This window comes from Dermacentor andersoni, chromosome 8 (assembly GCF_023375885.2).
Source record: "Dermacentor andersoni chromosome 8, qqDerAnde1_hic_scaffold, whole genome shotgun sequence".
NCBI classification, from domain to species: domain Eukaryota; kingdom Metazoa; phylum Arthropoda; class Arachnida; order Ixodida; family Ixodidae; genus Dermacentor; species Dermacentor andersoni.
This window is the reverse complement of record NC_092821.1, coordinates 57,209,299-57,234,061: the sequence shown is the minus strand read 5'-3', so window position 1 is coordinate 57,234,061 and position 24,763 is coordinate 57,209,299. Positions and strand designations below refer to the sequence as shown.

The 24,763-nt window shown below is 46.2% G+C and overlaps 1 protein-coding gene across 1 annotated transcript in view; it reads left to right on the top strand.

Annotated features, from left to right (window-relative positions):
• The window catches only part of LOC126526345 (uncharacterized), a 36,251-nt gene that overhangs the window by 3,804 nt on the left and 7,684 nt on the right, over window positions 1-24,763 (top strand). Inside the window, exons 3-5 of the mRNA XM_072284074.1 lie at window positions 24-232; window positions 1,816-2,104; window positions 10,058-10,353. Coding sequence (XP_072140175.1) covers window positions 24-232; window positions 1,816-2,104; window positions 10,058-10,353 — 794 coding nt within the window. The remainder of the gene's footprint in view (window positions 1-23; window positions 233-1,815; window positions 2,105-10,057; window positions 10,354-24,763) is intronic.

Sequence of the window (24,763 nt, the reverse complement as noted above, 5' to 3'; positions counted from 1 at the left end):
CTTCGCCTGTCAACCTCCCGCAGGGTCAGCTGTTCGAAGCAGGTCGCTGTCAGAACTCGACCGACGTGCAGTGCGAGGGCGATAACGGGTGCGCCAGTCTGCCGGACGCCTTCTACCCGGCGCCTGGCTGCGCCCAGTTCGTGCTCTGCGTGGCCGGCAACGCGCGGGAGTTCTCGTGCCCGTCCGACCTCGTCTTCAGTCGCAAGCAGCTCGCCTGCGACTACCCACGCAAGTAGGCGCCTGTCTCTGTGCTGCTCTGCCACGCACTCTCGGTGCGGCGCACGAGAGTGTCGTGCCCCTGATGTCGGTGTCCCTCCTTTCTAGGGCAACAATTTGAATGTTTGACCACGTTTCGCGTGAAAGTGGCAAAAAAAAAAAAAAATGTCTCGCGTGAAATATGAAGCGTGGGTGCACGTTGCCCATATCTGTAGAATACTAAGTGGAGCACAGCTCGGAACGAGATTGTGTGGTCAGGCTACAAAATTTTCAGGCAAAGTATGGTGTCAGCTGGCAAAAGATAATTGGTTATTCCTGGGGGAGGTGCTCATCCTGCAGTAGCTTTAACCCCATAAAAGATCTTAGACAATTTCACAAGAAAGAAAACTAAAACAGCTTGATCACCTTTATTCGTCACTTCAAGGACTACAGGCGCAAACAATGTCAATAAACAGACAAACAAACAAACAGTTAATGAGGTACCTAATTGGCTAATTTTTTATTTATGTAGTAATACTTTTTCTTTAGCTGTCCATAACCATATATTCCGCATCAACACGCCATAAGCGCTCCTGTGAGTTTTGCGTAAAGTAAAGTTTTCCGCACTGAAAAGGTAAGCCGGGCTTTGTGAGGATAAAGTAGGCTGGTGAGATGTGTGCTAACGTTGTTGCATTTAAATTAACTATTATGATTTGTTATATTAATTTATATATAAGAATGCAGCGAGGAAACGTGTTGCTGAGCCATTATGTTTACATACTCTTAGCGGTCATGAAATAAGTTGTACATTTTGGGACATGTGCTCTTTTTCAAAATTCTGTGCATTGTGCGTCAACGCTTCCAATTTTTGTTCAGTTTTATAATCATGATCGTTTGTATTATGCGTATAGGGCCTATGCTTGTCATCTCTTCAACAGCTAAGCCAGAATGAGTACCCGGCATTAGCTATCATACCAGCTTGGCCCGAACCCGGGAACTACAGACAATGAAGTGTTTGTCGCTTGGGTTGCGCAGGTTATGCCGTGTGCGTCGGTATCGAAATTATGCTGTTCAAGAAAACGGAATACTAAACGAAGTGGAAATTGCACTGAATGGAAAATTATCCTGGCTTCGCTCACAGTTTGTTAAACAACTATAGCGGTAGCTGAATGACGGTAGCGTGTTTGTGACAAAAAAAAAATGCTCAGTGGTGACATCACCGGTGTTTTCATTGGTGGATTCACCGGTTAGGGCGGAGCAAGCCAAATGTGCGTCATTGTTGACGTGAATGTGCATTTGTAGCGGTGTGCTTTACCTAGAATCCGAGTACGGAAGTGTCAAGAATTAAATGATTGTACATTGTTTCATTGGAGCTCTACCGGGTCTGAAGGCCACATTGTGCACTCTCCGGGCATTTGAAAAGATATGTGCACTATAAGTGCAGCCCTAGGCGACTGTTTGAAACGCTGTGTTAGATGGCACTGCCTTCCAGTTAAGTCCACCAAAACGGTCGGCCACTCGGTAGGAAAAGTTGGTGTAGATTCGACAGAGTACTTCGCAATAGTGAAATAAAGCCATGTGACCAGTCCGGCAGTTCATTGCACACATTTTGCCCAACAGGGCGAGCTGCGAGGTGCAGGGTGCGTACTGCGCCCCTGGCACGAATGGTCTCTTCCCGCTGACCGGCTGCCGAGAGTTCGCCGTGTGCCGGGACGGGGTCCTCCTCAAAGTGGGCAGCTGCCCCAAGGGCACCGCCTTTGACGCCAACACCTTGAACTGCCGCCCCGCCGCGGACGTCAAGTGCACCTTTGCCGAAGAGTACGCAGAGCCGGAGTGCGTCGGCCGCCCCGACGGCGTGTACGCGGGCGCCACAGCGGATGCCTTCTACGCCTGTCTTGGCCAAGTCAAGGTCTGTTGTATCTAAGTGCATTCATGCAAAGTTGGCAGATGTCGCGAAATGAAAGGTGGCGTAATTCGAATGAAGCGCCAAGTGGCATGGTCAACGATTATTGAATCGTCATTTATACCGTACGTCCAACCTTGCGTCATATAAGTAAGTTACTCACGAGAGAAAAAAGAGAATTCCTACTTGCAGAACACATTCAATTATCATCGTCATTATCAGAGTGTTCATCGCCACAATTGCATCTAAGACCACAACCAATATCATCATGAATATCCAGTGTTGCTTGGAGAACAAAGACTGCTCCCAGTGATTTCCGGTTACCCCTTACGGTGAGGGACACAGGTGCCAATTCGTGTGCAAAGATGGTCTAATTTTAGGCTGAGGACGAGTTCCCCCTGAGCCTCGTATCACGAGAATGACTACGGCCTTATGAAGTCACTCTCAACACCAAGTGAAACAACGAAGTCTGCCTTCAGCGGTATCTCAGTGGCTATGGAGCGTTGCGCGGCACAGCTCGATGTCTCTGGTTCGATCCCGGCGGGGGCGGCCACGTTGCGATGGGGGCAGAATGCGGAATGCAAAAATGCTCTTGTTGCGTGCATTGGCAGCACATCAAGGAACCGCTGGTGGTCAATAGAATTCCTGATTTCCCAACAGTGACATGCCTCGTAATTTTCGTACAGAAAATCCCGATATTTTATTACATAACCACATCTTTAGCGTTGACAATTATCCTGGGGTGAGTTATGGAGGAGTTATTGCTTTAGCGCCTGTGGACAACTAAGCAAGCTTACTGGTCGTTTTGCCCCCTCTGAATTGCAAAGGGGAAGCTCCGGCAGGGAATCAAAAGCAGGTGTTTGGGCTCTGCGGCAGAGCGTCTTTTGCGTTTTGAAATTCGCGGTGTGGCTTGCTTCTATCACCATCGCGCCAGTTTCTGAGATCAAGATAGTTGTTTTCCTCCCTGTCTGGAGGAGGCGTTCTCGAAGAACCTGAGGTAGCGACACATGTATCCCCCAGCCACCAATCCTCACGGCGCAGATTTCGTAGACTAAAGAAACATCGAAGACATAAGGGCGGCAATTTCGCCGAGTCAATAACGAATGCAGGCAGCCTGGAGGCAGTGCGAACGCTGCTAGTGACAGTGGTTGGCGCTAAAAGCACAATGAAATAATCCAGACAGGGCTTAAGCGACATGACAACTGATGTTGATTCTTGCTAAAAAATTCCGTTCTAAGTATACCAACTCAGCTCACTTTCACAGAACTTTCAGTTTACGGAAGAAAGTGCAACATACAGAATGCTTGTTGAAGGTCACAGTGTATGCATTAGGCGATATGCTTCAGCCAGGAAAGCCATCGGGAAACATTTTTATTTTTCCGCATGGAACATCAACTTGTTGCGCTTACGCTAGATGAAAGTTCCAACTTTTGCTCTTCTTTGAGTAGGTTGATGCATTTGTGGCAGGACGTGATAGGAACGGCTCTTATTGGGATAGTAATCATACAGACACCCGAGGCTCGTAGTTGCCGTAGGTAGAGCAACACATGTCGTCGCCGTCGTGCTCTCGTCGGTGCGGTGGCGCACGCACGGCCCAGGCCGATGGGACCAGCTGACGTCACGTCGTGGTTGCAACAGCGTGAACGGGCATGGACAGAGTAAAAAAGAAGGGCCCGCCGCACGAATGCTCTGTTGTTCCCGAATAATCTGTCAGCCTCTAGTCTTGCTGTCGCAACCATGAAGTCATGCCAACTTGCCCGATTTTCCATCCTACTAACATCACTTGGCCCGCGCGCCACGTGTTGGAGGTAACATGACCTGCAGCGGGTGCCAGTGGTACCAGAAGCAAAGACGAGAGCGGTGGGAGAGCGCGAGCGAGGGCAAGCCGAGAAAGGCGGTAGCTCGATGCACACTAAGACATCTCAATGCGCGCTGTCTCTCCGCGCCCCCAATCACTCCTCCGAATGTTTGAAGTCGGCGGTGCCGCTGAGATTTGGAGGCGCGACGCAGCTGAAATTGTGTAGAGAGCGGCAGCACGGAACAATTGCTTTGGGACGGGCACGCGCACCGCCGCTGCAGGCGCTCCTCACTAGGCCATCGTTAGCTGACGGTATATTCGTATGCGTGTCTGTTTATGGGATCTATCTATTGATGTGTATCCTTGAGGCGTAACACCGCCCTAGCTTAATTCGTGGCGAATGTTGACGGGTATTTGCACTTGCGGATGAAATGGCAAGCGTCGTTTTATGTCATAGTCTAACACTACTTTGGTGTCGTTGTCAATTTTTCGCCCCTAGGATCAAACTGCGAATTTTTCGAACAAACGTACGAAGGCATTCTTAGTTGTGGTTAGTGTGACTCATATTCTACGCGGTAATGCAACTCGCCTAAAGGACATATTGGTGTTGCACAACGCATGTTCAGCTAGTTGACGCAGGTACTGGTGGCTTGTGCTCTTGTCTGTTGTGCTCGCATTCAACGTTTTGCACCGTGCTTTTTACAGCGTAAGCTCTTTTGGGCTCATTATAATAGCCGTTTCAGTTGGCGATGGTGTCCGCCGCCGCCGCAGCCACCGGTGTGTTTCGCAGCTGTGGCCGGTGATGAGAAAAATTACCCAGTTCCCACCGGGATGAAAACGGACCCGCTGTGGGGCAGTCAGCTGCTAAGCCACGCCAGCGCTTGCTAGCTTCCAGCGGGAAAATGCCCTATACATGCGTCTTAGTGCGCGATGAGACATGCGATCCGAGATGCACGTCACGTTTTATCGATACGTGCACACTGTTCATTGCAGTTGCACAGTTGCATGATATCACACCAGGTGGCATGCCATGTAGCAGTTGCATAGGTATACAGCTACAAGGTAAATAGAGAATCCTTGAGGAAGAAAAATAAGATTAAGGAGATGCAGAAATAATCCTAGAATGAAAATCATGTATGACATATGTGATTCAATCAAGCAGGCTTGGTAACAGTTTGTCACTGTCCCGATTCAAAAGAGATACCAATAAATTATCATCATCAATGCCACAGATGATAAGGAATCACGGGCAACCTGGTGGGTCATGTCAGCATGGGCGAGAACATTAGGAGCATAGGCATGAATGCATCTGCGTTAGGTTGTATGATAGTGTCCATGGGGGGGGGGGCATTGGTGGGTAGCAGCCAAGTAGTAGACAAACCAGTAATTGCCAGCTGTGGCGTCCCGCGAAGACCTATAGCAGAATGTAAAAAGGCAAGTTGTCCCAGTCTCGGTGGTCTTCAGACACGTACATACGAAACATATCTGTGAGAGTACCGTTGAGGCGTTCAGTAAGGCCATTTGGCGGTGAATGGTACGCAGTGGCGAACTTGTGATTGGTCGTGCAGGAATGAAGAATGTCGTCGACTACTCTAGACAGGAAGCAGAAGCCGCTATTCATGATTAAATGACGAGGAGCACCGCGGGGCCGATGACATCGTAAAGAATTAAATCGGCTACATCAGTAGCACAGCTGGTGGGAAGGGCTCCTGTCGCAGCGTGCAGCGTTGGTTGACATGGAGAAAGGCCTAAAATATCTAGGCCCACCTGGAAAAATGGTGCGTCGGGGATATAAAGGGGCTGAAGGCTGCTAGCAGGCAGTATGGCAGGTGTCTTGCGTCTCTGGGAGAGGTCACAAGCCGCAACGTACTGTCGCCCAGAACGCTAGAGACTACACCAAAAGAAACGCGTCCGGACGAGAGCCTACGTGCGTCATACGCCTAGGTGTCTGGCTGTCGGTGCATCGTGGTGCTGGCCCAAAACAAAAGAGCAGAAATGCACGGGAACAAGAAGCAAGTGCTCAGTGCCATCAGACAGAAGTGAGAGACGTTTATTGAAATGCATCGTTTGTTACTGGCATGTGCAGAAAACGGGCTTACGTATTATATATAGTATCAGAACGTCCCAGAGTGAGGAACTGCCAGGAGGACTTCCTATCATTAGTGGGTACATAAGATCAGCAATAACAGGTTGAAAAAAAAAAAAAACGAGCGTGAAGACAATAGCGCTATACAATAATATCACAAGAATGCTCACAAACAGAAATGTCTAGTAATGTAGAAAAATATACATATTTTTACACACTACTAACAACGGAAAATAAAACTTGTTTTACAAAGACATTAATCCTAAACATACAGTAATAAAAGTAATGCCAAGAAAATGTAATAATTATGAAAATGTGTATATAACAAATGAAAAGATGGTTATGCTAAAAGTATTTTTTTCATGTGTTGAAAAAAAAAAATGCGACAAATGAGGCGACTTATATTAACAGGCAAACGATTCCAAAGTGCAATACCATAGCAGCGAAGTGTAAATTTTCCATAGTTTGATCTGATTTTAGGTAAGAGAAGGTTATTGCGCTCTGAAAACCTAGTATTATTTTTGTTGATGAGGTTACCAAAGGAAGGCTCTCTATTGATAGTTCACGATGAAAGAGACGAAGTGTAATGAGAGACACCTTATAATAGAACAGCTGTTGAATGCGTAAGATGCGAAGGTGTTGATAGATAAGTAAAGAATGGCAAAGGAAAGAACTAAAAGTCATGAATTTTATTGCCTGCTTTTAAAGACGTTCAAGTTATTTGAGATGAATTGGATATGTGTTACCTCATGAAGACAGACAGCATGATAAATGTTTAATAATATAAGCATAATACAATGAGGTAATAAAATGAGGTTGGAAAAGTGCACGTGTTTTAATGATAATATGGACACCAAATGAAACCGCCTTTATTAGCGAGTTGACACGGCCATTGAATTTATAGTGTTTGTCCAGAGTAACACTCATGAATTTAACAGTATCAGATATTGGTATAACGCAGTTATTTAACGAGACGGTTATGGAAGAAGCAATCACCGTTCGTGGGCTATGAAATAGTATAAAGGTTGTTCTTAAAGGACTGATTTGAAGCTTACTATCTCCGCACCAAGAATACACATTGTTAAGATCAGCGTTAAGTGTGTCTTGAAGCGTGGTGAGCGATTTCTGCGATGAGTAAATGGTGGTGTCACCAGCATATAACTAACAGTCAGAAGTGGTAAGTGCATTAGGTATATCATATATATATATATATATATATATATATATATATTAAAACAACAATGGACCTAGTCTCGAGCCTTGAGGAAAGCCACAGGTAATTAATTTAGTAAAATATTATTGGATTTACGTGCCAAAACAACGATCTCATTATGAGGCACGCCGTAGTGGGGGGACTCCGGAAATTTGGACCACCTGGGGTTCTTTAATGTGCACCTAAATATAAGTACACGGGTGTTCTCGCATTTTGCCCCATTCGAAATGCGGCTGCGGTGGCCGGGATCCGATCTCGCGACCTCGTGCTCAGCAGCCCGACATCATAGCTATAGTAAGCAATCACGGCGGGTCAATTTAGTAGAAGAGAAGTGGCAATTAAGATACACTATTTGAGGTGTGTTAGACAAGTAACTACGAATAAATATAAATGTAGGTCAGTAATACCCAAAGGATCGAGCTCATATTGAACAGATCCATGTAGAGTGTCAAATGCAAAAAGAATGGGCGTTGTAGGGATGTACGGCCTCGCTCTGAAGCACAAACATTCCTAGGGAAGGGTCAGGGTGGGGAGAGTTGAGACCGTCTATAATTGCCTGAAAAGATGAGCCGCGGCGCTTTTCGGCAGCTGTCTGCACGTAGTCTGTAATGGAGAGAACGAAGGTTTCAAGCTCATCTTCCACTGTTTCAGGGGTATCGAATGTGTATCTAAGCAAGCAGTCGGTGTCTTGGTGAAGCCGTGCAGATTTTCACAACACAGAAAATGCGTATTTTTGCAAGCATAGTGCCCAATGGCGAAGTCGACCAGTGGGGTGCTTGAGCGAGGAAAGCCAGCAAAGTGCACGGTGGTCTGTAATAAATTAGAAGTGCCTGCCATACAGGTACGGTCGGAATTTTCCGATGGCCAAGACGAGAGTGCACTTGCGTTCTGTGATGGAGTAATTTTGCTTCCATGGCTGCAGAGGGCAGCTTGCGTAGGCGTCCACGTGGTGTAAGTGGCGCCGCTGTTGTGCGAGGACGGCACCTACACCGTAGCGACCCGCCAGTGAGCACGAACGTCCGTGCTCGCTGACGAGTCGAAATGTGAAAGAATAGGTGAGTTCGTTATTATGGCAACGAGCGATGAAGAGGCGTCCACTTGTTCCGGACCCCAAGTGAAAATCACGTCCTTCTTGAGTAGGCGAGTAAGGGGGCAGGCTACTTCCGTGAAGTTCTGGACGAAACGGCAGATGTACGAGCATAGGCGTCTGCGGACGTCATAGGCGTCTGCGGATGTACGAGCCAAGACGTCTGCGGACGTCCTTGGCGGACTGCGGAGTAGGGAACTGACTAACCTCGCGCACTTTGTCAGGGTCTGGCTACACGCCTGCCGCGTCAACAAGGTGGCCGAGCGCAGTTATTTGACGGTGCCCAAAGCGCCATTTCGACGAGTTAAGCAGAAGGCGAGCACGGCGAAAACATCAAGCATGGTGAGCAGGCGAGTGAGATGGTTTTCAGAAGTAGTCGAAGAAACGATCATCATTATCATCATTATCATCATCATTTGTATCGCTTCGTGGCACCTGTCACGCGATGTCAGATGCGTGTCGCATAGTGTCGATGCATGCGCGCTTTGCATCGCAGTTGCTTGATATTACACCAGTGGGCACACCATACAGTATAGTTGCAAAGGTAGCGGTATAAGGGCGATAGAGAACTGATAGTTCTCTATGATGGCGTTGCTATATGTCGTTTGTGTGCCCCTTCGTCCTCGTCTGCTTAGCGCCGTAACTTTCCTTTTAAGTCATGAACCAACTGGCTCAGCAACAAGTTTTGTGAAGTGGTATTGACACCCGCATAAGTTGTTTGTCGCTGACTTCGTCCTCGTCTGCTTAGCGCTGCGACTTTATTTTTTAAGTGAGGTAAGGTAGCCTTGAGGGATACAAAGAATATCAGATATATGTAAAAAAACCATACAATGAAAAACATGTATGGCATGCCTGAATAAATCAATCAGGCATGGTGATTGTCAGCGGCCCGTTTCAAAGGCGATGACGATAATTCATCATCGTCATTAGCATCGTATTGTGCCACTTGTCACGTAATTCGCACCACGTAGCGGCGACACGTGAACATTTAGCATTGCATTTGCGTATTACCACGCCAGGTGACACGCCTTGTAGCAGTAAAGAGGTAGCGGTACAAGGTAGATAGAGAAGAGTGGGAAAGAAAACGCAGATTAAGGACACCTGGACTGTGTTCGGTCTGGGCAGTGAGAGTCACGCATATCAAAACTCGTTACAAAGAAGGGTCACATAAGGATAGAAAAGGATCGTCGCAGTAGAGACTTGTAATTGATGCGCTGAACTGCAATCCCAAATTTTATTAGACATTTTTTCGACATTCCACAGTTCAACGGCATTTCAGTACCGAAATAATCGTGTTCGCAGGGGCCTTACTTCAAGTCTGCTCGTTATGCTCTATTTGCTGAACCCAGCCTTGCTTGTAAGGAAAAATTGCGCCACAGAGTGGTCCGTGATTCCTGTCAAAGGAATTCGTATTTGGCGAGAAATCTCAATGAGAAAGGGGGGAAAAATTCCTGCTTTACGCATAATCCTTTATTAGGTGTATGGTTGGCCCAGAAAGCACCAGATATGCAGGGAAGTGCGGCAACTTCGCAAAATGAATTCAACTATAGAGCATGTATAATGATCACCGCGTATGTAAAAGTATGATACTTGCGTAAGCTCGAATAGCGCAATGTTTCATTATTTGCACCTTAAGGAGGAGGATATGGGGTGACTGGTTTCTTGCATAGTAATGAGTCAGTTTCAACGATGGCTTACGTTAAAAACAAATGATGGTTTATCGTAGGTGTGTGGTAGTAAAGGTGAATCTTTCTAAACGTATGACTGTCGCGCAGGTGGCCACATCATCGTGCCCCGAAGGATCGGTGTTTGACCCCACTCTTCCCGGTTGCCAGACAACGGGCCCTGTAGCCGCCAACGACGGCGTCGCCTACGGCCAGTACGAATGCGAAGGCCGGATCGGTGTGTTCCCCGACTACAGGACGTCGTGCTACAGCTACCGCATCTGCGCCGATGGCTTGGAAGTCGTCCAGGACTGCGGGGGCGGTCTGAGCTTTGACACCGAATTTGGCCGTTGCGTCGAGGACGCGTCGACCCCGTGCCGACCTCCACGCGTCGTCGGTACCTTTAAGTACGTGAATGGATATAGCTCTCAGTTGGGCGTGTTGGTAAATGTTCGTGAAGGAAAAAGCGCTACTAAAACGGAGGCTTAGCAAGAACATTCATTATACATAGAAGAGTGCCTTCCTAAATAAAGAAATGTCCTATTGCTAGCAGAGCTTTGCCCTGTGTTCTTCATAGGTCTCAGTTTTAGTAGCGCTTTTTCCATCATGATCGTGCATAGATAGAAATGCATGTGTTCACTGACATATCAAAAGACATACACGAGTACATAGACACACGCCAGTTTAATTGTGTTTATATAGATGGGCTTTCAAATGACTTCTACTAAGACCCAAAAACAAGATGGGTGTCACGCGAATGACAACTAACTGAATTTAAGGGAATTACGAACTATATAGCTCTTGAATAAATAAAAGAAAGCCTTCAGTCGCGAAGTTGTGAACTGTATCGACAACTGTTCAACACCTTTTCATCAGTGAAAAAAGCACTCGAGATAAAAAGATGTTACAGCGACGTTGTACTTCGTGCACGTACGTGACGCGCAAGCGTATGGGTGCTTACCGCATACGACGCTATCGGCTCTCGGTGTGCCTAAACGCCTACACCTGTACGCATCAAAGATCACACTCAACACAAAGCTCGCGCAGCCGCGCCATCGGTAGCAGCCGCTGGAGTAAAACGCCCGCTTGTAAACATTCACTTACTAACTAAATTAACTAACATGGTGTCAGCGCGGACAGGCAAGCATGAACACTTCACACTCGATCATCGCGGACACGCTGTCAAAATGCTGGGTTGAAGAATCGCGGCAGCAGCAGCGAGCGAAGTGACATGTGCGTTGTGTATCGCTTCAACGCAAACTGAGTCGTGAGAACACAGCGCACGCACAGCTACGAGCCGTCGGCCTACCTGGAGTGTTCTCCAAAGTACATCGCTTTCAAGATAAAGCCATAGAGAAAGAAATTCAAGAAGAGCGGACACTTTCATAGAGCCCAGCGGCCGAAACATGGAGGAAGGAAAAAAAAAATATTAACGAGAGGCCCTACCCCTCCGCGCGCAGGGAGAAAGGACGGGAAGGAGTCACGTTGTACTTTCTCCCTTCTTTTCCTTCTTTTGGCGTAGCGGCCATGTTCTCAGACCACAATGACAGCTTTGTTAGGGCTTTGTGCAATCATACGTTTTGCTCCGCAGGTTTTGTGCCATGGCAAAGGCGTAGTGCACGCAGAGGACTGCGTTAGTGTTCGTGTTTTGTTCCGCTGTGTTATCTAGACCGTGTTCTCCCAGTGGTGGCCAGGTGAAACTCGAAGTAAAAAGCGTGAAACGAGCGCGGATACAGCACCGTACACCACCTACCACGCCACGGACGAAGAACGACGTGAGGATGCATTTCCCATCTTCGGTGTATTCATGCTAACGTGTCATCACACATTGAAACCGCTGTGCTTCGGATTATCCAGAATAAACACCCTACACGTAAGCGACAGCTGTGCAGCGTTCCTGCTTTTGACAGCACATGATGCAATTGTGACACGTCAGAAGTGGCTCGATGAGAAAGGGAAAGGACGGCGCTATATTCGCTAGCTTTTCAGGGAGCACGGCTGAGCGCCAATTGTGGCACGCCACTTGCCGCAGGTGGGGAACGATCCCACGAATTCGTATTACGCGTGCGATGCTCTGACCAAGTGAGGTACCATGACGCGGTTTCCTCAATCACTTTCTTGGGTATTTATGTGTTACTACTAGAACTAACCTTGATAGTGTTAGCCAGCGCCACCACTCACAAACCTTGGTGGCATGTGTGGAACGTTCTTACAGACAGAATGTTCGGCAGGAAGGATTTTCTACATGCGCCGGGAAGGTTTGTGAGTGGTGGCGCTGGCTAACACTCCCAAGGTTAGTTCTAGTTGTAACACACAAATACCCAAGAAAGTGGATGGGGAAACAGCGCGGTGGTAGCCCAATTGGTTAGAGCATCGCACGCGTAATGCGAAGACGTGGTATCATTCCCCACCTGCGGCAAGTTTTATTCTTTATCCACTTTCATGGCCATTAATTTATTATTTCTTAAGTTCAACTAGTAAGTTTAAGTAATTTCCCCTGTGTTTACCTTGGTGAATTTGTTTGTTGGCTTCTCATGATCCGGTGTGAGTGGCGTGCGTGTTTGCTATCAAACGGCAGATGGCCTTGTCATAGGTCGTTTCGCGATGGAACGCCCCACGGTCGTACCTCTGGTCAGATCGCTACGGCGCGCAACCACGCCGCAATTTGCAACCGCGTAAACATACACGCAGACCAGCGTGGTTGTGCATGCCGTTGCGCGCCCAATGGAAGAAATGTAAACAAGAGAGGAGAATCTGGCCCGACGCGATGGCGGAGTAACGCCGACTTCTGGCGTCACTTACACTCTGAAAATTTTAACACCCTTAAGGGTGTAAATGACTTGTCCCATGGGTGACACCCTTTTTGGGTGTATTGCTACACCCCAAGCAAAGGGGTGCCAATTAACACCCTACAATAGAAGGGGTGTTAATATGACGTCACCTTGCCTATGGGTGTAAATCAAACAACACCCTTTCTATATGGGGTGTAACACAGACACCACCCTTTCAATATGGGTGTAGCATGGACAACACCCTTCCAAAAGGGTGTTATCCCTGCAAGTATTTTAGCGTTCACTACAGCCATGTAGTTAATGGGCAGACTAGCTGTTGTGAATGCTGCCTAGCCTTAGCTATGGTACTACCTTGTTCAGTATGAGCCAGAATCTGTGAGGCGTCGTCATATTGCGCTTCTGGTCCGTCATGTGGTAGCATAACGTGCGACCCTTTCAGGCAAAAAATTTAAGTTTCATGATCACAGCAATGCAGACACCTTATGCTTTTCGTAATATTCCTCTGCAGTGATGGTACACTGCCAGCAGGATGCAGAGCGCAATAACAACGCGCACTGCACTAAGGACACAGGATCTCCCGCACCCTGGTACACCAGTACTTATCACTCCGTGGAAAGAGCACACAGCCAAAAGCATGGTTACATGCCTTTTAGAAATAATTAAAAACATTCACTTTTCTTGGTCAAAAATTTTCGCATCACCATCTCGACCAGGAGGGAAAGACACCACAGCTCGTTGTTGTAGCTCATATTGAATGCAATAGAGTGCAAGCAATGCATGGATTGGCGACGGTAACAAGTGCAGTACTACAGAAGCGTACGTTTGCCTGTCAAGCAGTTTTTTGATGTTTTAAGCACATATTTTATACCTCTATTCATCAAAGTTGTCATTTATCTCCACGGGATGCTTCTACTAGTACTTTCACATATATGACTTAAAGGTAGCACTGAAAGCCAAAGAACAAAGTGCAACAAAGCGCTTCCACTTAGAATAATGTTTCAGCATTTACGAACAAAACAGCATGTGTAGCTGTGCATGCTGTTCAATATATAAGCATGCACTATTTCCTGAAATATATGTATGCTCCACTTACTACCAGCGACCTGCTTATACCCAATAATTTAGTTTATTTTTCACCATGTGCTTGCATTGAATATCCCACAGGAATTGTAAGTTAAGCTACCAGAATAACAATCAGCTGGTCTAAGGTTGCCTAATTGAACAAAATCATTGTAAAATTTGTGACGAAATGTCAGAAGAAAAGTATTTATTTCATTAAAGATAAGTGGTTACATAATAATGTTTGCACATTTTAAAAGTAAGAAGGAAGAGAAGGAGTAAAACCATACCAATACAAAGACATAAGCACCGAATAATGGCACAGGCTTGCTCAATTAAAATTTTAAGCAGAACAGCTGTTTTTAAATAACCTCACAACGAACTATCACGTTTTCCTTCGAAAAGCACTGCATCTTATCATAAAGTACAAAAATAACCGGTCACATAAGTAAGAACAAGTCTGAGTGTGCCTATGTTAACACAAGGATAGAAAGTTGGGCGAGTCGGTACAGTAACATGATCTTGGATTGTAGAGCGAAGTGACACGGACACAGACTAGAAGAAGACAGGATGAGCGCTAAATCTCCACTAAATGTTTGTTGAAACAAAGAACATATATATATATATATATATATATATATATATATATATATATATATATATATATATATACGTAGGTGACTACAAAAAACCGCAGCACAAGAACATGATAAGGTATGAAGACATCAGTTAAACATATCAGGAAGGAAGTAAAAAAAGGAAACAACAAGAAGACTACTTCAGATTAACACATGTGTTGTGAAGATACTGAAATTCGCATCCTAACAGAGACAAAGATGCATGGCTAACGCAAGTCTCTCCTAATCTTTTAATGTGGAATGCCTCTCTATCTATTTGTTGTGAAAAACTTTGTTTCATATTGTGTGGACATGATTAGTAATGGCAAACTGAAGAGCTGAATAAGCTAGTCATGTCCACACAATATGAAACAGTTTTTGACAACAAATAGATAGGCTAGAGAAGGCTAGTTATCCTGTGCATTTATTATCACTAACCTGCGAAAAGCTTTTAAAATGGGTAAAAGGCCAGGCTAAGAAACAAGAAAAACAGAAAAAAACGTTTTCTGTGGTGCCCTATGTACATAGATTATCCCATGGTTTATGGAACGTCGCCAACAGATGTTTCGTGAATAAAGTTTTCTCGGCCCTGCAGGTTGTCTATCATGGGCCTATGATAAATAGGAAACTTGAACAGGGTGGCTAAACAGAAAAGATGATTGCGGCGTCAGACATGTGCCCCTTTTTGTGCCTTGCAACACTGGTATAGTTTATCAGATTCCTCTCAAGTGCGGGAAGACTTACATTGTACAGAGCGGCAGGTGCACTAATATTAGACTAAAAAAACACATTCACTTTACAACCCTAATGCTTCACATCTAGCGTCACATTGTTTCAATTGCGGTTGTAAACCTTTGGTTGAAGATACAAAAATTCTTTCGAGACATAAACGTCAAACCACACGGGAAATAATCAAGGCATTCCACATTAAAAGATTAGGAGAGACTTGCGTTAGCCATGCATCTTTGTCTGTTAGAATGCGAATTCCAGTATCTTCACAACACGTGTGTTAATCTGAAGTAGTGTCTTTTTGTTGTTTCCTTTTTTGACTTCCCTACTTCCTGATATGTTTAACTGATGTCTTCATACCTTGTCATGTTCTTATGCTGCAGTTTTTTGTAATCACCTATATATATATAGGTAGTTGAGAGTTAGCGCTCGTCCTGTCTGCTTGCAGTCTGTGTCCGTGTCACTTCGCGCAACAATCCAAGAGCATATGTGAACAAAACATGGCTAGTCATAACTAGTGAGCACTGCACAAAAGTTGAACATGAAAACCAGAAATAGTAAAGACATATACTTGCATAGACAATATATAATAGTATAGACAATATTTTGCAGCTGAACTGCAAAATATTGCAAATATCACAAAGACAACATAAAAACTGGGCAGGACAGAGCCCTGACTGTTAGCTATAGTTGCAATATGCACACCAAATCTAGACATAAAAAGTCAAAACTAAACTGCCGAAAATGGTCATCTCTCCAAGAGACCACTGAGGAACAAAAGGTATACTTTTTATAATTCCATCTCATAGATTACTGATCTAATTAAACTTGACACATGACCCCTTGTGTGTAACAAATGCCCTGTTCTCATTACATATGCATGGTTACCAGCCTTAGTGAAAGAATTACTTGCACTAATGTTTTGAACACCGGTAAAAATGCTCCTTGTTCTCAACTTTCTGTTGTGACAGCGCACTTGTGGGCAGTTGTGAACCCTAGTTGTCTATAGGGCTCAAACACCATGTTTTGGCTGCACAGGTACTGTCTGCCGAACACCTGGTTCAAGATAGCTTGCATCTCGGAATGTGCAGCCACACTGGTGGCACAGCATTCTTTTTTCAACTTGCCAGTTGATAAAGCCTCAGCAGCTGCAATCACCTGCGATTGCTCGTAAAGGTGCCATAAGGTCAGGCAGCAAACACAGATACCACCTAGCAAAACTTTCAGAGTGCATTGTGTGAGTCGAGGTGTGTAATTTGTGCTTTAGTTTGGCAACACTACCATATTCACAACTATTCATTGCAGCTCCTAAATTTCAACATCAACAACATAAATTAGGACAGTTCCTTCAATATGGTGGCAGATGCTCAGCTGCAGGCTTTCTAGAACCATGCATTATCTTCAGGCAGTGCCAGTACAGCCCGTAGCACATCTTTCAAGCACTCCAGACAAGTACACCGATTACACTGTACACAGAGCATTTGGTGTCCATTTACCTATAGAGGCAAGGTAGCCCCTAGAACACGTTTTGTGACAGGCATGCTGGGCACTTTGTCCCCTGAAATGCAAGTGCCATTTGGCACTTCAGTGCCTGTAGTGTCCTTTACATCTAAATGAATATTGGATACGTAGTAGTAACACGAAGTCGACAAACAAAAGCCATCAGCCATCAACTGTGTGGCAAATCTGTGTGCAAGCTATTCTCTTATCAAGTATACCTGTGGGCATTGCGACCAATGTGCTCCCAAGATGTATGAGGCATTAGTCATTGCAGATGTAAGGACATGACAATCCTAGGATGATTATGTTCTTGAGGCTTTTTTTCCCCACTTTCCATCTTTTGAAACCCGTACACTGTAGTCATGAAAACAAAAATGCTACAACTGGCGTGTGATAAGTTTTGCGTCTTATTTCCTAGCAGCTCATTGAAACGAGCCACGATGACAAATACAAATGCTGTTACCTCATCAGACATTCAAATTTCTTAAACACTAACAAAACCAGATAGGCATTAGAGTGAGCATCACTTAAATACATTACACTGGTTTAAAGTTATTGCACTACTTTGTGCCAGGTAAAAATGTTAGAAACATCAAAGATGTTAAGATTCTACGGCCAACCGTGAAAACTAAATAAAAAATCATTAAGCTTTCTTAAACGGGTACAGGAGCTTTACAACTGGCCGTCTTGGTGATGGACATGCAGATAGATGAGCAGCCATTCCACTGAGACGAGAACGTTGAGGGCTTCGCATGGAAGTCTGCGAGACACTGCAGAGTAGTTCTTGGTCCACATGAAGGAGGTTGCTTGCATACACGTCTGGGCCACCATACTGAATGCATGGTGTTACCGGAACCTTTTTCCCCCCTGCATTGTGGTAAAAAGCATGGTTAAGTTTATACGATATTTAATATGTAAAAAAAGAGGTGAGGCATGCAGGCAGGACACGAGAGTCGAGAAGTGAACACGAACACGAAAAACATGAAAAATTTCATTAAATTGTTTTAATAGATAAAATTTTTATACTATGTGTCATTCATTATGAGGATTCATGACCGCAACATATTTCATATATAAGCATGTAGAATTATCAGCTTGGTCAGTTTGTACAAGCTCGTTTGAGGCAAGAAATCGAGTTTCACAAACAAAACCTCAACATTCTTGATTGAAAATGGAACACCTCAGATGACATGCAGTCCTGTGAGTGGGAATTGCACATTCAAGAAAAACAAATTAAAACTCGCACACCGATCCTGAAAAAGGGATAAGCACCTGCTACTGCAAAAAGCTAATTAATTGATAGGTTTTAGTAGCACAAGGGCATCTTTGGCCAAAGAGCACGAAGTCTATACTGCAAAAGGTAAACTTAGCGCATGTTTACAAAGCAAATATATAAAGATGACTAATGCCTCTCTGCGCTACAGTTGCTTCGCTCTAGCCTGAAGTCATTTTAATGCATGCACACGTACAGTACATACACACACTACACCCAAGTTTAACAGCTGCAGAGTTAAAATTGGGCCCAAGGTCGATCGACATCCTCACCAAAAGTCGAGTCCAAACGCTATAAAAAAAAACACCTCATCATTTTGCTACGAGTTTTGTCATCTTGGGTGTTTCACACACGGCCGTCAGTGAAATATTTCGTCACTTGGATACTGCAAAAATTGGTGCATAAAACAACTGACGTAGCGAAGCTACTGTCAATTACCCGATGACGCATCTGCGGGCGGTGCGGTTTGGGCGAACAATTCAAAAAGGAATGAGAGTTTCACTTGTTTCACGCCTACTAAGCTAAGACAGAATTTGAGTTTCTTAGTAAACTATACTGGATATTTACGCTCCGAATAAAACGCTGGAAATTTTGTTACGTCACATTGCATACGTATGAAAGTGAGGAAATCGCTTTTATTGTATTCTGCCCAGACGGCATGCAGCAGCTACCACTCTCATGCAACAAAAGCATGAAAGTGGTACTCGCGGCACGGAAAACAACCATATACAGCGCCAACGTTAGGCCCCTTGGAGTTGGAACTAAGCACGATCAAGCCAGTTAGTTTTTTAGCTTTCATAACGCCATGGAACACGAGCAAATATCGAGCGAAACAACTGTCTGCTCTCGAAAATTATTACCGCTTCCATTTATATACCTATCGCTGCCACAAGCAAAAGTCAATGGGCTAGCTGTCCACAAGCGGCAGATTAGACTGACAGCAACATATTACGGTAACGTAAAACAATTTCCACGCTGACTTAGAAGCCGTGGTATGCGCTAAGTGCCACAGTTCTCGCTTGCCGCTCGAAATTCACACCATGATGACGGTCACTGCATCTTTCACATGAAATATTGCACGCTTTGCTCCGGAGCTCAATAGGAGGGCGAAACGCATTTGCACGTACCTGAAATCCGCTTGCCGGAAACCCGTCGACGCTTCCGAGAACGGGGCACACAGCCATACACTCGTACGGCGGCTTGACTTGGACGTGAGGCACTTCTATCAAATATTTCACATGCGACATGTTTCACACCGATTGCGCGAACACGAGAAAATGCCGCAGGTCGCAATGCGACGCCGTGCACCCGTGCATCTACCGATGAGCTGCGTGCACGGACTTGCAGAAAAACAGAACAATGACAAAACGGCTGGCGCTAAAGGATGGCGGCTCTCGTTGCGGAGACGAAGCGGGACGAAGCAATGAAGCGCGAAGGAATGTTGCCAACTGTTGGTTCCGCGCTATGCCGGCGGTGGTGGCTTTAGTGGCGTGTGTTGCGGCTGTCTAATTTTTAATTTCTTTTCCCCAAAGAGTATAGCTAAGATCAGTTCCTTGTTTGAATTTTTAACTGTGTCGTGTGGCATTATCTTTTTGTCTTTTTATGCTATTAAGCGGCCAATTATGGCCTCCCAGTTTCGCGCGCGTCAGCTTCGCGCGCAAATCTCGGAGGCCATAAGACAACTAGTAAGGAAATGTCGTTCTTGTCGTAGTTAACGTTTCATCATCATTTCTTCAACTGAGATAGAGAGGTAGTGTCCCTTTTCCCGGGGTTGGGAGGGGGTGATCAAGACGGCATCGCTCAGCGGGGGGCGGGGGAGTAGGTTGGTGTTGGTTGTTATCGCGAAATTCGCGAACCCTGCGATTTTTTTATAACGTAAGCATTTCTATACTTACCCAACAAGAAAAACCATCCGTCCGTCAATCCGCACCGCACGATATCTTTCAAAATAGAACCCACTGCAGCGAGTGAATTCACCTTCGTGCTAGCTCTCGCTTCAACGCGACCGAAGCGGCGAGAACACTGCGCTCACGAAGCTTTCAGCTCATGCCGCACTATGCGCTTTCCACAGATCGCCTTCAAGATAGGTGTACGCGCGTCTGTATTTCAAAGCGAAGTAAACGGTGAGAACACAGCGCGTGAAGTTTTCAGCAGTGGGCCCACTCTGTCCACAATGCTGTTCGCTTTCAAGATACGGTTCGCGCGGCCGTGTTACAAGCAGCCGCCGCCGGAGAATGGTTGATAATGGTTCGACGCGGATGAGAAGTGCTAAAGAGCGATAACGGCTCAAAACGAACGGAACGTCACCAGCGCACCTGGCCCCGCCACCTGCAGTGCTTTGCTTCCACCATTCACTTGGCGCCGCCGACCTCAGCAGCTCGTGTCGCCGCAGCGCTGTCGCTTATAGTCGTCGGATCAAGTCTCATAACATTGATAACGACATGGACTGCGTGTTGATGAGGAAGAGTCACAATGCTTAGGCATACTTAGACAAATCCGAGAGGAGTTCCTGTGTGATTTTTTTTACCGGAAATGTGCAGTCAGCGGTGACCCAGAGTTGACAATGCATGTAAGAGGGGTGCCAAGCTTTTTTCTTTTTTTTTGACGAGAGTCTTGCCCAGCTCCCAAAGATCTGCTCAAGCTAAGACTTGGTGATGGCTGTATGTGTTTTTTTTTTTACTGTCGCATGCCCTCGAACCGCCACGAATCCTACAGTGTAATGACATTAGAGCAGTATTCACGTCCAAAGGGAAATGCAGTCGGTAATGGGCGTCTTGCGCTGGAGTTTGAGGTATAGTAGCGGCGCCTGGTGGCGGCGCGGGAAACGACATCTGGGTCGTACCAGCTTGGGTCGTATTGAGCCCTGGCTGTGGCGAAGCACGTTTCTAGGCCGAGTTTTGCGTCGATTCGCACTTTTTTTTGCCCTGTTGCGAGTGCGAAAAGGCTCGTCACTTCTCACAGACCACGCCGACCACGCTGCGAGCTCGCCGCAGCCTATAGTTTAACGAAAACGGACTCTCCGTGTGCCGTGGGACGTAATGCTGGGAGCAGAAGGAATCGGTGACGCCGATCTGGAGAGACCTAGCCCAGCCTCGAAAAGGCGTCACCGTCATTACTTCTGCGTCTTGGGCTGCCATGAACAAGAAGGCCTGAATCCCAACATCAGATTCTACCGTTTTCCTTCAAGGCCTCACGAAGTGTAGTGTCGGGCGCGCTGCATAGCTCAGTTCGTCGCTCTGCGTAAGCGAAACTTCGCGCCATGCTGACTGCTTCGCCTGTCTTGAAGCTTGCTTGATTATCTGCGTTCTAAATTGCGGTCTTTTGCACCTACATTCCCGACAGCAGACCGACATAGCAGCGGGCATGGCTGGTAATTCACGATTCGAGACCCGGCCACAGCGACAATTAACAATTCGACCGATGCGAAGTGGTGAAGTGACCAGGTGTGTGCAAATGAGCACAAATGGTCGGGCTCATTCGATGACAATTCACTACTCCACTACGAGCAGCACAGGTTAAGAGAGTTAAATGCGCTCATCCTTGATCTCAAGCCAGCACGTTGAGGCAGCGCAGCAAGGCAGTATTGATTGCAGCACATCGATGTTCGAACGCTGTCATTAAAAGCTACATCAGCGAGCAGCGCACGAGCTCGCGCTGCAGCGCGATTCGCACGTACGTTCGAGCTCATATGCATTGCATCAGTTATTACCAGTTACTAAAAGGGACAGATGGCCGCTACTACAACGCAGGCATAACTACTTGTTTAGCGGCATGCAGTCAACAAAGATTACAGGTGGCCGCGCCGTTTCGCGGCATGTCGAAAGACCGCTGCCGTCGCGGCGCGTACGATCGTGCGCTCAAGCAGTTCGTACATCGCGGCGCGTACTGTCGTGCTCGAGCAGTTCCGTACACATGATGTCTGCTTATCGCTGCTGTGGATTCATATATAGCAAGCATTTCCTCGCGTTTGTGCGCCTGAATCTAGCAGCTTGCGTGCAAACCCTACGTGTAGCTCCACTTCGTACGCGACTCGCTTCGCTTGCGATTGATACGTGCTAAAACTTCGCCGCCTAATTCTTGAACGGCGTGCACGTATTTGACACTGCATAATTTCTTGCCTTTACGCAGCGTGCCACCCCTGAAAAAAATCTTCGGCGCCCGATATTCGCTGCAGACCGTGATACAACACAACCGAAAGTGGGGAGTCCATATTGTAAACGTGCTTTCCGAAGCAGACGACCGAGCTTGGTACGACCCATTTTAGAACAGAGGGCGCTTTTTAGCACCTTTTTCGCAGCGCTCCCTGGGCAATGCCTTAGGCAGCCCCATTGGGCTGCCTAAGGTTTGCGGCCCGGCGGCAGCTGCCCTGCCCTCCCCCGTTTCCGTTGACAAGTTAGGGGGAGGGGTCTAGAGCAATCTTACACCCCCCTCCCCACAGTGGCGTAGGCAGAACATTTTTGCGTGTGAGGTGGGGGGGGGGGGGTCCCAATTGACCGTGGAGGAGGAAGGAGCGGGGCCATTGCCATAGTAGCAAAAAATTTACTGTTAGTGAGCGTTACAAGTACCCGGCGTGCCCCACTTGGCTACGCCGCTACTAAGCCCCCCCCCCCCCCCCCCGCGATCGACGTAAATCGAGCTATCAGAACGTGAATGACATAACATGAATGACATGCCGGGAAGCTGGCATGGATGTCGTCACATAATCATCATCATCATCAGCTTATTTTGACGTCCATCGCAGGACGAAAGCTTCTCCAGCGATCTCCAATACCCCTGTTTTGTGCTAACTGGTTCCTCGTGTCTTCAAGTTTCCCAATTCCATCACGTCCACATTATTATCTGCCGTCCTCTACTGTGCTTCCTTTCCCTTAGCGCCCATTCTGCAACTCCAATAGACCAGCAGTTCTCTCCCTTACGCTTTGCAATGTATGCCGAGCACGACTTCGTCTTAATGTCAACCAGAATATCAGCTATCCCCATTCGCTCTCTAATCCACATCGCTGTCTTCCAGTCTATTATCGTCATGCCTAATAATTTTATTCCATCGCTCGTTGCGCGGTCCTCAACGTCTTCCCAAGCTTCTTTGGTAACTTCCAAGTTTCGGCCCCATACGTTAGTAACGGTAGAAAGCAATGATTAGCAGTAAGCTCCTTGGTCATGATTTAGTAATGCCTGCCGTAAGCTCTCCAGCTAATTCTTTATTTCTGTTAATTTCCTTGATCAGAGACCCCTGCGAGTAATTAACCTCAATAAACGTATTTCTGCGCAGGTTCTAGAGGCTGACTGCCGACCATGACATTCGTTCTCTCGCCAGGCTGCGGAACATTACTTTTCTCTTCTGCATACTAACTCTCAATCAGACTCTTACACTTTCTTCGCCAAGGTCCTCAAACGTTTGTTGCAAATAGTCTGCAGCGTTGCTGAGTATGCGAATGTCATCTACAAACCGTAAGTCTTCTTCGTCTTAATGTCAACCAGAATATCAGCTATCCCCATTCGCTCTCTAATCCACATCGCTGTCTTCCAGTCTATTATCGTCATGCCTAATAATTTTATTCCATCGCTCGTTGCGCGGTCCTCAACGTCTTCCCAAGCTTCTTTGGTAACTTCCAAGTTTCGGCCCCATACGTTAGTAACGGTAGAAAGCAATGATTAGCAGTAAGCTCCTTGGTCATGATTTAGTAATGCCTTCGTATTCACATGTTCTATGAATAATGTTGTATCAACGCTTACATTGTAACAATATGCCCACCTGCTATGGTCTCGATAAAGAGACTGGCAGTATTGAAAATAAATAAATAAATAAGTTGGTGAGCTATTTACCGTTAGCCCTCCCTCCTAACCATTCCCAGTTTAACTGGTTGCACACCTTTAAGTGTTCAGTGATAGCATTGTAAATATTTTGCCATTGATCATATGAAGCCTTTTGCAGATATCTGGCTATATAAAGTCTGCGCGTTAGTGTCATCCGTTCGATATCAACATTCGTGGGAAACTTCATTTTTGATCGCTGTTCGGAGCCAGTGCGCTGCTGCCTAGATGCCCCGATCTAATCATTCCAGCTACCTGATTCAAGCGCAGGTAGCGCGCGTTTCATGTATAGCCAATATCAACGCCTTAACTGACAATGTTCATTTATCATATACTGTAAGCTTGTTCCCTTACTCCCTTATAATTAGGGTGTAAATTAGATAGAGTGGGGTGTTCCCAGGGTGTTTTCTTGTTGAACACCCTTTTCCGTTAAAAAAGGGTGTTTCAAGGGTGTTTACAAGGGTGAAAAGATCAATACACCCGCATTACACCCATAAGGATGTGAAAATTTTAAGAGTGTAAGCGTCACAAAGAGTGACGGCAGGGACCCTCCTTCGATTTTCTTTGCTCCATTAGCCGAATCGACAGTAGCGCTCCAACCCGCCGGCATTAATGCCTGGACCACACTTCCGGTTTCTGTTATGGCGTGCGTGTTTTGAACGCTAGCTGGTAGGCGTCACGGCGGCTGCACTGATCGGCGCGGCGTATTTTTTGTTTTTGTTTTTCGCTTCTACTGCTCAACCGCGTGCGGTCTGTCGGGAGTCGTTTTATTATCTAGTAGAAATGATTGCAAAGAACCTTTACAAGCCTTGATGGAATCTATGCAACGTGCAATTTCATAAATTAGACGCAAGACGCCTTGTGAAATGAGGAAATGTTTGTTTTGTGCTATATAAATGCTTGTTCTGGCCTTTTTGCGCATTCATCCAATGCTGTGGCACCAGGTAAGTAGTCGTAGCTCCACCGGACGACATCGGCTGAAAGAGCGTAAATTAAAAGCGTGTGTTATTTTGGTATTTAGACCTCATAGGGAAAC